Source organism: Notechis scutatus, chromosome 2, assembly GCF_049901735.1.
Source record: "Notechis scutatus isolate UNSWTSFEM ecotype Mainland chromosome 2, rNotScu1.2, whole genome shotgun sequence".
NCBI lineage: Eukaryota > Metazoa > Chordata > Lepidosauria > Squamata > Elapidae > Notechis > Notechis scutatus.
Window position 1 is genome coordinate 234,734,093 of NC_142010.1, and position 14,377 is coordinate 234,748,469.

A 14,377-nucleotide genomic window follows, 5' to 3' on the forward strand; every position below is an offset into this window, starting at 1 on the left:
TTTTGAGATTTAGTTAACTATATTGATTAATACAGGGCAGAAATTAAACTTCAATGCTAAAACATCCAAATGCAAGATCGAACATCATGGCATACTTTATTCTGATTTTCCCCCATCAAAAAACAAAACTTCTTTTAAACATAATTATCCTTAAACCTAAATTCAAGGGGAGGTTTTTGATTAGAGCCACCTGTCAAAATGCACTGCATCTAATCCATAAACTGTTGTTTTATTCAATTTAGATTTTGGAAAGTATCAACTTCTCTACATGCTCAATCAACTAGAAGGTCTGCAATCCATGATTTACCTCATGAAATGAAAAGTACCAGAGAAAATCAGGCAGCAAAACATGATGGTATCCCAATTTTCCAAGCCATTTTTAAAGGTAAAAACACCCTGAGATGTAAGGGCTTCCTAAAATTGAAAATATAATCAGTTACAATGCAATCTACTCACCTACCTGGGATCTTTTCGAAACTATCATTTTCTACTTTCTTTCTTCTTTCAACCTATCTGCATTGCTCACTTTCTATTCTTAAAGCTTTTCATGGCTCTTCCTGCGCATACATTTGTGTGGGAGCACAAATGGCATTTTATATTATAAATGCCTGATAAGGGAATATGGCTTTCCTTCTTAGGAACCTAACCTATCACTGATGGATAACACTATGCCACCCAGAATCATTCACAAACATAAGAGACACCAAAATCAACAAGAGAGCATCCTGTATATCTGAATGTAACAACATACATTTGGTCAATGTATTTTATGGTAGGCTGTTTTGCATTCAAGCCTATCATTTCCAAAAACAAATAACCCCCCAAACACCTAGAATAAACACATGTAGCAAACCCGATGAATATAATGATTTTCTATAGTTGGTCCTCTCAAAATACCTATTTTATTACAAAGATTTTCTGCCTTCCATTCACCATAGGCTACACAGTTTCATCTACACTTAGAAGATTCAGTCTAAACTTCTCTGGACAAGTATTTAACCAACAAAGACTGTGCTAGACTCACCCAGAAGAATGGTAATTAGTCCTCAAAATCACCATTAAAGCAGAAAAGTATTGTTACCTCTGGTACTTGACAACTCTTCAGCTACCTCTCCAGATGATTTCAGAGGAGAGAAAATAGAGGAATGTTTGGCAGTATTTTGTCATAATAGGTTAGGACTTAAATATGAAGCTGATTAGTACACCTTTGCAAAATACTGTTTTTCTCATTAGTGTCAAGACATCTTGACACTGTTCTTAGAATACTCAAAATTCTAGAATCTTCCCTTTATTTGAATCTTAGGAGTTTCTGCAATATGCTATTAAGAAGCTGCATTTCAACAGCCATGCTAGTTCCTCATTCAGCACTCTATTCCTAAAGTTTTCATATATGCAGTCATGGGGAACATTATTATTAACTTGACATAACTTAAGAATCCTTTTCAAAACATGCAAAATTTTCTATTTTACTCATAATCATGTTAAGCACCAAATAAATGTGAGATGTCTGCAGATTCAATATGTGAAGGGGAGAATAACTGGGAACAGTGAAAAATTTGGTACAATCTAGGAACTAGGTTTGTGTGGAAATCAAAATACCAAGCTAGATCTGGAAGAAGATAGGTTTCAATACCCCGTTCAGTCATGAAATTTACAGGGTGGCTTTGGGCCATCTGCCTTTTGTCATCCTAGACTCCACATGGTTTTTGCTTGGGTGGGGTAAATGGTATCAAAAATTAAATTTCTTGAACAGAAAATGAGTTAAAATATAATATACAATAATAAAAGCAACTACTTAGATATAAGAAGGACTAAGGAGGACTAAGAGTTTGAGCTGGCCAAAATTTGTGGCCGCTTTGTCCTTTCCCTTCCTCCTTAATACAATCCTTTTATATACAGTATATTTAGACATGAATTCCCTTGCTCAAAGAACATTTGCTTCCATTAGATATGTAAATGAATAAAGACCTTTGTCACTAATTTCATACTGTTTCTCTACAGTCAGTCATAATCAATTCTTTTTAGCTCCAGATTAGGGGACTTGTTTTGGGTGCAGGTTATGATTCCTTAATTATAAATGGACATCTGCAATCACCTTCCTACTATTTTACTAGTGGACAGAAACAATATTATTGCCAAGTCAAGACTTGTTTCCATAACAGATATATATAGCACTTAGAGTATAACAGCCAAAAAAGCTAACCTTCTGTGGGTAAAAGAGTTTCATAGTTCCAGAGAATTATGTTGGCACTAGTTGTGAGATGTCACAATCATTTTTAAATTGGGGATGTTTCACATTTTTTATGTTTTTATCTAGATTTTTGTCAACCACCTAGAGTGATTTAAGATGGGCAACTGTATAAATCTGCAAAATAAATAAATAACCATGCACATACATGTTTTTATAGAGAATAGGTTCCTTGGAGGAAGTGTTTTTCTTTAGGCATATTTTTTTATTACCTGTACAAACAAATAGGTTTTCTTTTTGTGAAAATCTAAATTGTGAACCAAGAGCAGAAATGGGTCAAACTGATGTTAAACATTATGTCCATTTGAAGTATACAACAGATGTTACACAACCATATATGTGGAACAAACATTTTATTAAGGCCTACTGCATCTTAGATTCTATGCCAGTATGGACACTGAAAACTATTCAAACTTTGCCTTTTCTTTGCAAATTTAATAAAAAAAAATAACTAGTGCTATTTTAAACAAAAGGTGCCTACAAACATTAGAACTATAATGATGTAAAGTATTTTGAATGTCATTAGATAAATTAAAGTAGTGTTTAACATTTGAGAAAAGTAGATATTCATAGAACTGATACTTTTAGAAATGCCTCAAAAATGATTTGCTGGCTAAAAAACATCGATTTATGCACGTTAGTAAATATCTGTCATGTAAATAAACTATCACATTCACATTGTGATTTAATATGAAAAATTATATATCTAGCTTAGCCAACAATACTTCATCTAGGACAGGGGTGTCAAACTCGTGGCCCGTGGGCTAGATGGGTCATGTGCTGGCCCCACCCGGCCCAATTTAACCAAGGGGAAAAAAGTCCCGATACATCATGTGACGCCACTGTCATGATGCGAGTTTGACCCCCATGATCTAGGATATTTGTAAAAAATACAGGACATACACAAGCTGTCAAACTATGCCACAAAACCTCTTTGATGTAAATTTTACTATAAATTAACAAAACATCTTAATTTGGATGTCTTACTAAAGGAAAATTACAAATAATTGTATAGGATCATAGAAATTGTGAGTATCATAGAAGTTATGAGAAAACAACGTTGTAATTAAGTTATGGAAAGGACCTACCTATAGTTGGGTGATAAAATAAAAAATACCTCAGAATAAATACCAGGACTCATCAAATTCCAATTTTCTGGACTCACCAAATCCTGAAGACCTTCAGTCAATCATCACAGATGAGACTGAAGCAGATGAACCCAGGGCTTGATTTTGTTTAAGTTAACTTTCTATAATTTTTGCAGGTTTCACTAGTTCAGAGTAATGGCTAGGTCAAAAGCATACATATAACTCTCAAGCAATAAACTATATTGTATAATCCACATACCAAAATAAAAAAGGCCTTCAGCCTACTCAACTAGAAACCCTATTTTTGCCATGGATTCTCAAATTTCAGCATCTTGCACCTTTAATTCGTTTATAAAATAAGCCAGCCTGTATGCTTTGAAAAAAGCTCCGTTTCAAATATGTTACCTGCAGGTATCTGATGAACCTCCACGTGATCTGATTGTCGTAATCCACTTGGCTCAAATTTAGGGGTAACTACTGCATAACGAAGCAATTCTTCATATTCATCCTAGCACAAAAAGATAAATATTTGTTACTAAGTGAAATGTTTAACAACACAATTGCATAACTCGTTACAAGCAGTTCTCAACTTGTTACAGTTCATTTAATGACCAAAGTTACATTGGCACTGTAAAAAGTGACTGTTTTTCACACTTGTGACCATTGCAGTATCCCCACGGTTACATGATGAAAATTCAGATGCTTGGCAATTGGTTCGTATTTATGACGGTTGCAGAGTCCTGGGGTCATGTGATCAGCTTTTCTGACCTTCTGACAAGCGAAGTCAATGGGGAAGCTAGTTTCACTTAACAACCGTGTTACTAACTTAACAACTGCAGCAAGAAAGGTCGTAAAATGGGGCAAAACTCATTTAACAAATGTCTCACCTAATAATATAAATTTTGGACTCAATTGGGGTCATAAATCAAGGACTACCTGTATTAAGGATATGCAAAGGTTCAAAAATAGTTTGAAAGTGGTGTTTCAGAATATGAAGAAAATTTATATAGCTCCTGTCTGTAATTATTTCTCTATGATCATGAACTCTACATAATCTCAAGAAACTAAGTAGCTACTTTAAAAAGCTGAAGGTAAGTGCAGTCTCTGGACTCCAAATAATGTTATTTTAAGGAACAAATGAAAACATAGCACTACCTTACTACCAAGGCAAGGAACACTCTTGAAATAATTTCTGTTTCAGAAATAAATTTTATTAAAGGTGACAATATCAGAGTGATTATGTTCATGCTTGGAAGCTCAACAAAGTTATTCTTGGGGGTATTTGGGAGAACACAGGGAGTATTGGGGCCTTACACAGAAGCCTGAAAATTGACGACTTTTATGAATAGCAGAGATGTGCTAAACTAAATTCGCTAAAGGATTCACTAAAGATTCGCTAAAGGACCTCTTCCTAATTATTCTCAAAATGCATAGAGCCCTATTTGTATTGCACAAATCACAATTCTTTAAACTCTGTTCAGGTGTTCAGAAAAAATAATAATAGTAGCATGAGTTGCTATACTCATGCATTGAGTCTATGAAAATTCACCATGGCCAATTTACTATGGGCCAACTTGCCACAGCCATCTTGTTGCAGGACAACTCACTGCGGGACAAGAGTTGCACTCTTATCAAAGAAATGGTGGAATAGAACCATTAAGAAAAGGATGCAAAAAGAGGGGTAGAATGAAATGTGAATTGCAAAAACTAGAATATTTTTCATTTATTTTAAATAATTAAATAGAACTGTTAAATTGTCCCACAGCGAATTGGTCGTGGTGAGTTGGCCATGGCAAGTTGGCTGTGGCAAATAGTCTCATTCTATCATGCATGCTCTGAACATTTTTTGAACTGAATCCAAAACATTGCATTTCATCTATATTCAGATAGTCCTCGACTTATGAAAGGCTGACATCATTGTTGAAACCAAGTGCAACTTTATCTTCATGAAGTTACTTCAGAATGTGTAATTGCCTAGAGTGAATTATATCAACCTATTACCAAACTGCATTGTCCTTAAGAGATACTATACCAACACATCACAATAAAATTTAGATTACATATAGTTAAATTATAACACACACACACACACACACACAGAGTACAGTTTAAGTAAATCCAGAAAATCACAGAAATGTTGGCAGAGAATTGAAAAAATAGATATCTCAAAATGCTGCTTCAAAATAAGTTATTCTATGCCATAATGTGATTTTTTTATTCTAGGTTTAACCTTGTACAACATACCATTATCTGTACTTTATCCTTTAGGTTGAATTCAGCTTTGGACTACAATTCTAGTCAATATTTATATAGTTTCATTTAGTTTCTTTTAAGCTTAGGGAACACTTAAGCAGATTCCCCAGCATGAAAACTACATGAATGCTTCATTGTTATTTTCCATGCTAAAGTATGTATTAATGGCAAAATAAGATATATTTTCATCCCTTTCATCTTTTTGTTAACATAAAAACAGGTGTTGACATAGATTCCAGCACCATGATGGGTATATAGGAAAATATACCTTACAGAAACACATACTCATAGTCAGGATATAATAGTATATGCACATACACAAATATGTAATAAGATAGGTCAGTCCTATGTGCTTTGCTGCCATCTAAGAACTGGACATGAACTGAAGGAAAAATACACAAGCTACATTGTCCTATATTATTTCAGCATTATTGCTGTTGAAATAGAAAGAGGCAGGAATGTTAGCTAGTCAACAATAAGCAGAACTAGCCTCAAAAAAAAAGCCACATGAAAAGCTTCCAAGGCAACAGTTGTTGACCAACTAGGCATTGCTAAGCCTTGCCTGAAATTTAGCTTCAGTTGTTATTCTTGGCTGAAAATCTAGAAGCAAACAAAATGAAAAGGCAAACCCTAAATGTTCGTTTTAATTTTCATCTGGCTTGTATCCACACCTAGTAGGAGCTATGATAGTAGCAGTACAGAGAAAAATAAGTGGACTGCAAGCTAGGTTTCCCAGTTGGTGATAATTCATCCTAACAACAACCCTGCGTGAAGATTGATTGTGAGGCAGCAGGTAGGCAGCAGAGACCATCCAGCAACTAAAGGGTAATTGTCTAAGATCAGCTATTAGAGGAAAAAAACACACCTTATTCTGCAGAGAAAGGATACACCTTTTTCAAAACTCTTTTCTCACAGTATTCATTGTGTTCATTCACTGCACTAAGAGTATGGGTTTTTAAACCATGATTTATAATTAGCATGTTAAGTAATGCAACTGTGAATTCAAAATCTATAATCTATTAAGAATTTGTTTATTTAATAGCTTAATTTTTATATTATGTTTCTTCTATACTGTTGCATTTCCAAGTTAATTGGATTTATAAAAAAGTCATTCCGATATAAAAATAGCAGGTTCTAATAAAATATTTTTTAATATTGACATTCACAACATATTGTACAAGCTCCAAATAAATAAGAAAAAAATCATTCATTTTGGGCCTACCTGAAGATCAGAAGAGACAGAACTGCCTCGATCAGAATCTTTTGGTAGAACAGGACTTGCACTTTTCTCTTCAGATGATGACATCTTGCATTAAAGTACTTCCTGTAAAAAGTTCCAGAAGTTGAACTTTACTTGCAATCATTAACTGGGATGTTTGGCTTGTTTTCCAAATCAAGACAAGAAAAATGGAAATCAACTGTTTTCTGAATCTGATTTGGTAGTGATGAATAAGCCCTTGTTCTTAATTTATACATTAAGATTGACTCAGCCTTCCATCCTTCTGAGGTGGGTAAAATGAGGACCCAAATTGTTGGGGGCAGTATGCTGACTCTGTAAACTGCTTAGAGAGGTCTGTAAAGCACTGTAAAGCAGTATATAAGTCTAAGTTTTATTGCTATTGCTACATCAGAGTAACCAAACTCCAGAAAAAATGTTCTATGGTATGTTTAGCCACTAAGCCAAAAACCTGCTGGTACTACGAAAACTGAACTTAAGGACCACCATCAGTGAGCTGTTGGACAGTATTACTTGGTCTGTTGTGTGGATGCTTGTGTGTTTTTAGGAGGTGGGGAATTTAGGAGGTGGGTGGGGAAGTGTTTGGGGATTGTCGTGTGTGTGTATATCTGATCTCTGGGTGTTATGTGAATTTCATTGTATGTATACTATGTATATACATACAATGACAATAAAGAATTCAATTCAATTCAATTGCTAATTATCTGTAAGCTAGAAATCTGGAGAATTCTATTTAGTTGTACTTTCTAGCTCTATCACTGCAAAGAGCGTCTTCTAAACCCCAGGAGAAAAATCTGCAGACTTTGACTAACTCATTTGACAAGATCAGTGAGTTAGTCATTTGACAAATGACTAACTCACTGATCTTAAGGAAGCCCTACTCAATGCAAGAATAATTAGAAGCCTACAGCCTCCACAGCTTCTCTCTCTCTCTTTCTCTCTTTTAAACTTTAGCCTAATCATCTATATATTGTTTAAAATGGATATAAAACAAGTACAGAAATGAGAAAGGGCATCATACAAAACATTTTGTCTAGCACCTTGAAAAAAATATCAAATCCAGAATGTTTACATTAATAACAACTTTGTAAGTAAGCTTTTAGCATTTTTTTTTCCAGGCTTCAGATGAGTAACCAAAATGGAAAGGTAGCCACTCGATTAAGTTAACAATTTTTAAAATATTTTTATATTAGGATGGGCCTTTTTCCTTATGACTTTTGAGATGCAGTATTTCTTTATAGCATTCATTTTACTTACCTGAACTATAAATATATTAATAAATGCTGATGCTTATCTGAAATAAAATTTGAATCCGACTTATTTGACAACCATTTTTACTAGGTTAAATGAATGTCCTTAACACTTCTGTCAAAGAAGGGCAGTTGAGAAAAGGGAAAATTGTGTTTGAGTAAGATAGGTCACTTTGGGAACTGTCTCAACAGGTGAAACAAAGTCATGGTTCTACAAAGGCATTCTGCACATGAATCAATACATTATCAAACAGCATATTTTTTCTGAGGATTTGAAATCCCCAAGCAATCAATACAGCCATATATGCCTGACTATATTCTTGTGACAAACTTGCACTATACAATATTTTCTTGCTGTGATCTGAGAATTTAAATTTAAATGAAGTGGATTTCTAGTCTTACTCACATATCCAGAGACAGAGAATGATATGCTTATGAATAGCTGGACTACAGTTCCCATCATTTGTTTTTGGCTGTGCCAGTTGGTACTATAGGTAGTCCTCAACTTATGACCACAATTGAGCCCAAACTTTCCATTGGCAAGACAGTTGCTGAGTTTTGCCCCATTTTACATTTCTTGCCACAGCTGTTCAATGACTCACTGCAGTTGTTAAGATAGTAGCATGGCTGTCAAATGAATCTGATTTCCTCATCGACTTTGCTTGTCAGAAGGGTGCAAAAGATGGTCACAAGGACTCTGCAACTGTCATAAATATGAACCCACCCTAAAGCATCTGAATGTAAATCACACGACACTGGAACTGTCATAGGGACAAGCAAGTTGCTACAATGATAATTAAATGTGAAAACTGGCCATAAGACATTTTTTTCAGTGCCGTTGTAATGTCAAACCGTCAGTCACTAAACGAACGGGTGTTAAGTTGAGGACTACCTGTAATAGGAGCTGGTTGGTGCTCAGGGTCTGGAAAACCGTGGCTTTGTTATACTTGCTCTTATATCTAGCTTACATCTAGAAAGAAAAGGTTGACCTGATCAGGAAATCATCCTTCCCAGCCTGATGCCTCCCACCCGTAATTGTAGCTGTGGGTCAGCACATCTACAACGGCGCCCTTTCGTTCGACGCAATCTGAACAATTCCACGAGCGAACTGCGCCTGCGAGGAAGTGCAAGAAGAAACTGAAAAAAGATTCCAGGTTTAGGGAAGATACATGCTAAATGCAGGAAAGTCTAGAATGAGAAAGGGGTCCCTTGTCGTACCTTCCGCACCCCAGTTAAGTTTTCTCTCCTGCACTTCATTCGGGCTTCCCACTTCCCTAAGGTGGCAACCAAACGCCTCCTGCTCACCGCTCTTCTTTTCCCCAGCAAAAGCCTGGCAGTTTCAAACTGACTTTATCGAAAGAGAGAACTACCGTGATTGGTCCCAGTCCTTTTGTTAAAGGCTCACTGACAGGACAAAGCCTTTCCAGCCGCTCGCTTACCAATCAACAAGCCGGCAAGAAACTCGAGGGCAGGGCTTCGCCGGTGACGGCAGCCAATGAAAAACCACGGAACGCCCCAACTGCAGACTGGGATTTTTCAGGAGTCCCGGACAAAGATGAAGCCGTAATAGAATTTGCCCTAGCGCCGTGCTGATTGGTCCGTTGATTGGAAGCCCGGGCTCAAGAGGCGGGTAGCGAGGAGACAGTTTAATGGCTGTCACGTGATAACGGCAGGGACGAGATCTACGGGGACTCAGGCAGTATGGGCGGGAGTTCGGCGACTTGTTTCAGTCATTTGGGACTGTTAAAATTATTATGGAGGAGCTGAGATATAATAATGATTGATGACGCTAATAATAATTAATAATAACGGCTGTTTTATTAGAGCAAACTTTCGTGCCGTCCTCTTTCCTGAAAGAAAAAAACCCCACTAGGCTCCTCCAGAAACAACGTGGCGTCAAAAAGCTGAGAAACTCTCTATTTTCTTTACTCTCAGTTTATTATCAGCAAAGCAAGTCCAGACTCTTTCGTTTGGGTGTATGTGTGGATATGTGAAAACCAGAATGGCATTTTGGCAGAGAACAGATTATACTCACTTTTGTAATCAGCCATTAATAACAATGGCTTTGGTTAGCATATGATATCATCCAAATTAGAAACTAACAATAAACCAGTTTACTTATTTAAAAAACATAGGTCACTGTAATTGATGATGCTAAACAATGCACATAAATATGTCAAATAGAATAAATATTACTTAAAAATAAAAAGGAATTTGTTTTCTTTCTAACTGCCAGACAACTCCTGAATAAACTGAACAACTTGTATGATTGTTGCATTTTTCTTTTTTGCCAGGAATTTACATCACTTCTACAGCAGGTGGCAACACATCATAATGTAAGGCACCAACAAATTGACAGGTGATCACTTGGAAGAAATAAAGTGATTGGAATGCATAACAGACTGAGGAAAAGCAAATGTAAACTGAGGGTTACTAAAGCAGTGATGATAAAGATTTTGTATCACTACCAAATAGGTTTTGTTCTTGTAATAAATGCAAGTGCGAGGTTCCAGAAGAACAGGAACAAATGAATAGCAATAAAAGGTACACAGCTGTATTTAATGCCAGTGAGACTACAGTCAATTAAAATCTATAAAATTGAGAAGTTTGTGACCAGATAAATACATCATAGTATATATTTTCTCTTCATTCCTCTAATATGGATATATTGTGTGCTGTCCAGCCAGTGTATGGGAATTGGATAGTTAGGTAACAATTGTGAGCTGTCCCCTTAGGGGAATGCATCATGATAAGTGTAGTTAAGGTATCCTGGGAAATGTAGTCCATATCACGTGACCACATCTGTAATCCTCATTGGTCACTAAATTGACCCTCGATGGGTTGGGGGAAGTTTCCTCACTCTTGGCTGAACTCACGGACTCGTAACTGTTCTACTTTTATTGCCACGAGATGAGAGAAAAAGGATAGCAGATAATCATCTTTTTACCTACAAGACAGATATGCAAAGGATTGGTCATTAAAGAAGAACTTCATCACAAATGTGAGTTATGAGGATACCTGATGAACCAATAGAAGTACTTTGTTATGGATGTTTTGTGGAGTTTATCTATCTGCATCTGTACAGAAAACAAATCTACCACTGTACAGAATACAGAACATATTGTATTTGTAATGCTTAAATCTACTGTACAAAAATGTTACTTGTTCCTAATGAATAGGAATTAATGCATTGATATACTTGTAATAGAAAAAGGCCCACTAACAAAATAGGTTTTCTCAAATGCCTATCAAATCATCAGGGAGTTACGGTAAGGTTATAGGCTGCAAACCAGGAAAACAGAAAATGTAGATCTGGATTTTTCTGCCTTGTACTATCGTTGGTTCTTCTGCAGTATCTTGTGATCATTTGATTGCAATTTGTGACCTTTCCTACTAATTTCTCACAAGCAAAGTCAATGGGGAAGATGGCAGGAAGTTGCAGTTGCTCACATTCCCACTGTTTCTCCTGAGAACCCCATCTCCACAGGTGAGCAGGCATATGCCCAGCCCCACTTGCATTGGACTGTAGTGCTCACCTACAGTTCCCACCCTTGTGCCTGCCTACACTCTAGCGCTCACTTGCCCACCGCTGGCCTGCTTGTGAACCACCAAAGGCTTGTGACCAGGACTTGCAACTTCCTGTTGGTTTCCCAATTGATTTTGCTTGTTGGGACCTGGCAGGAAATTGCAAGTTGTGATCAAGTAAGTGTTCTCTTAATGACCCAAAATCCTCACTTAATTAGGGCAACAGATTGTGAGGACTACCAGTATATTTAGCACAGTAGCAAGTGCTATTGATTGTGCCAAATTTCTTTCCCAAATAAGTATGTATCTGAGAGAAGCAAACTTAAGAAATCACTATAGCAAAACAAACTGCTCTGCACTTTTTTGTTCTCTATATAGAACACTAACATTGCAGTAAAACAACATATATGTATTGTGAACTTCCACGTTAAAACAAGCAGCTGGTTGGGATGTTCTTATAGTGTAGCTTTGTCCAGTCTTGTTCCATGAGAGAGAGGAGCTTCCATTATTTCCAGCAAGCATGACCAATATTTTTGGAGGACACCACCATTGCATCATTTCAGAAATACCCCCTGCTGTGCTTTGCAACCAAACTTATTTAGTTCAGCATACCTAATAGAGCAGAAAAAAACGATTTCTCCATTTGGAACATTGAAGCTCTGCAGACTTGTGGATGGCCCATTTCCCACTTGATGGGGATTTGCCTGCCTCTGCCTCCTGCCTCTTGGGTTCAGGCAGTTCTCTTACTTTCTTTTCAAAAGATTCAGCAGCAGTGGCATCTCATTGCAGTGCCATAATTGCAATAGAGAGAAAGTGCCTTAGTGGGTTTGTAACTCATAGCTACTATTAGGGATAGGGCTTTATATAAATAGGCCATCTAAATATTCATAGCCAGAAAATAATGGTATCACAACATTCTGATTGTTCTTAATTGACAATGTTTTTGTTGGTTTTTTGGGTGTGTGTTCACTGCCCAGAGCTACACTGTGAGATTAATGGCTATATAAATTGAATAAATACCTTCCCTGTACAGTATTAAGCTGGAGACACTTAATTAGGTATTTTTTTATTTTAAGTTCAGCTTAAAAAACCTGGAACTAGTGCCTAGATTCACACAACTTGCTGAATCAAAAACCTAGTTTATCAAAACCTGGCTGATGCAGTTTTCATAGAACATGCAGTGCTCAAAACAATCCATTTTTAAATGTGATGGCTTGATTCTAGCAATACAGTGATACAATGGCTGGATTCCCACAATACACTGAGTAGCACCCCAATGCCATTGTACCCTAGCGTAGTTTGTTGTGCAAATCTAGACTTGCAGCGTTGCAGATGAAAGGAGCAGTGGACTGTAGCTTACATACTAATTGTAAATGTGGCATATGGGAACAAGAATGTTCCCTTTGTCCCCTCCTGATTTTCCCTTGCTTCTCCAGAATCATTTATTCCAAAAATTTGATTTTGCTGCTATCATTTACTCTCTCAAATTACAATGCAGATAATGTAATAACTACAGATTATGACTTACTTAGGCTTCACTGTTGTTAATTAGCAGCTTTTTCTGGGCATGGTCATTGATGTATATACACTAATTCTATTACAGATGCATAATGTACTTTACAATTGGACTGGCAAGTAATGATGATTAGGCAGTGCGGCATTCTGGCTGTAGCTTGTAGGCTGCCATCCTTTCTCTCTGAGACTGCAGTTCTCTTTCTCCGGTCTGATTCATTCTGAGTCATACACAACATCTTGTTGAAATGGAGCGTTCATCAAAGGGGACTGTCGTGCCTGTTCTGCACCATTAGGTAATTGTATTTCTTCAAGAAACGTCTTTTGAGCTAGAATGGGGGAAGAAGTCTAAAGAAGAGTAGCCATTAGTAAGGGAGACTGCAGGCTCAAGTAAAAAAGAAAATAGACCCCCTGGAACAGAGAAAACCTCAACGTGACTAGGAATATGACAAATGCAATCATTTGGGTTGTCATGTTTTATTAGCGCAAAAAAATCTGAGAAATCTCAGTCTTGTACGGGAAGAGAAGGGAAGGAAGGACTTCAAAAAAAGCCATTTGATAAATAGCAACTCAATTTTTCAAGTGCTGGTTGTATTATGCCTAAACAATACCATTCATGTCTGGGACCAACGTATTTGCAAGCTTGAAAGAACTGCAAGAAATCTAGAAAGGCATAAATAGAAAAAGAAAGACCTATGTTCTGCCATGGCTAGATTTACACAACACACAAAACCTGAATTAATAAAACAAAAGCTCCATTCACATAAAGTGCTATGCCCAAATACATATGGCTCATTGTGATGCCCGATTCACACAACATGAATAACTGCAAACAACAAATCCATTTTAGCCTAGTTCAATTTAGTGTAGTCTTTAGTCTATCATTCCCTGCAAATTCCAAGAGAATTGTTTAGTGCAGTGGTCGCCAACCAATGGGCCGGGGACTACTGGTGGTCCATGAGAAATTTTTGGTGGTCCGCAGAGAAATGTCACCCCCCGTAGCACACCTCCCGCAATTAATCCAGGCTGCACAGGAACACAAAGCTGCATCGCCACATGGCCTGTGGGAACACAAGGCTTGTGTCACTTGCATTGTGAACAAGAGGTAGTGGGAGGGGGGAAGGGCGGGGGGGAACTTGCCCCACTCACCTCGCATGGTCATGAGGCTGCTTCTGTCTGCTTTTTTCTTCTGCTTGTGGCTGCACACAAGGAAAGCAGCTAAAGTCTTTCTTTCTCTCCCCCAAACTCTGCCAGAAATGAGTCT

The 14,377-nt window shown here is 37.1% G+C and overlaps 1 protein-coding gene across 49 annotated transcripts in view; it reads right to left on the bottom strand.

Annotated features, from left to right (window-relative positions):
* POC5 (POC5 centriolar protein) overlaps positions 1-9,448 on the bottom strand; it is a 31,744-nt gene extending 22,296 nt beyond the window's left edge. For 46 of the 49 annotated variants that reach the window (XR_015748194.1, XR_015748176.1, XR_015748187.1 and 43 more), the window contains exons 1-4: positions 9,295-9,448; positions 9,045-9,190; positions 6,812-6,913; positions 3,742-3,844 (exon numbers count right to left, since the gene is read on the bottom strand). Coding sequence is in view for 15 of the 49 variants with exons in the window: in XM_087958291.1 (XP_087814417.1) it covers positions 3,742-3,844; positions 6,812-6,895 (187 nt within the window). In the remaining 34 variants the exon portion in view is untranslated. Of the gene's footprint in view, positions 1-307; positions 412-3,741; positions 3,845-6,811; positions 6,914-9,044; positions 9,191-9,294 lie in introns of those variants that run through there. The other 3 variants (XM_087958283.1, XR_015748186.1, XM_087958289.1) reach the window with 3 other exon arrangements.
* Positions 9,449-14,377: the final 4,929 nt, after the last annotated feature.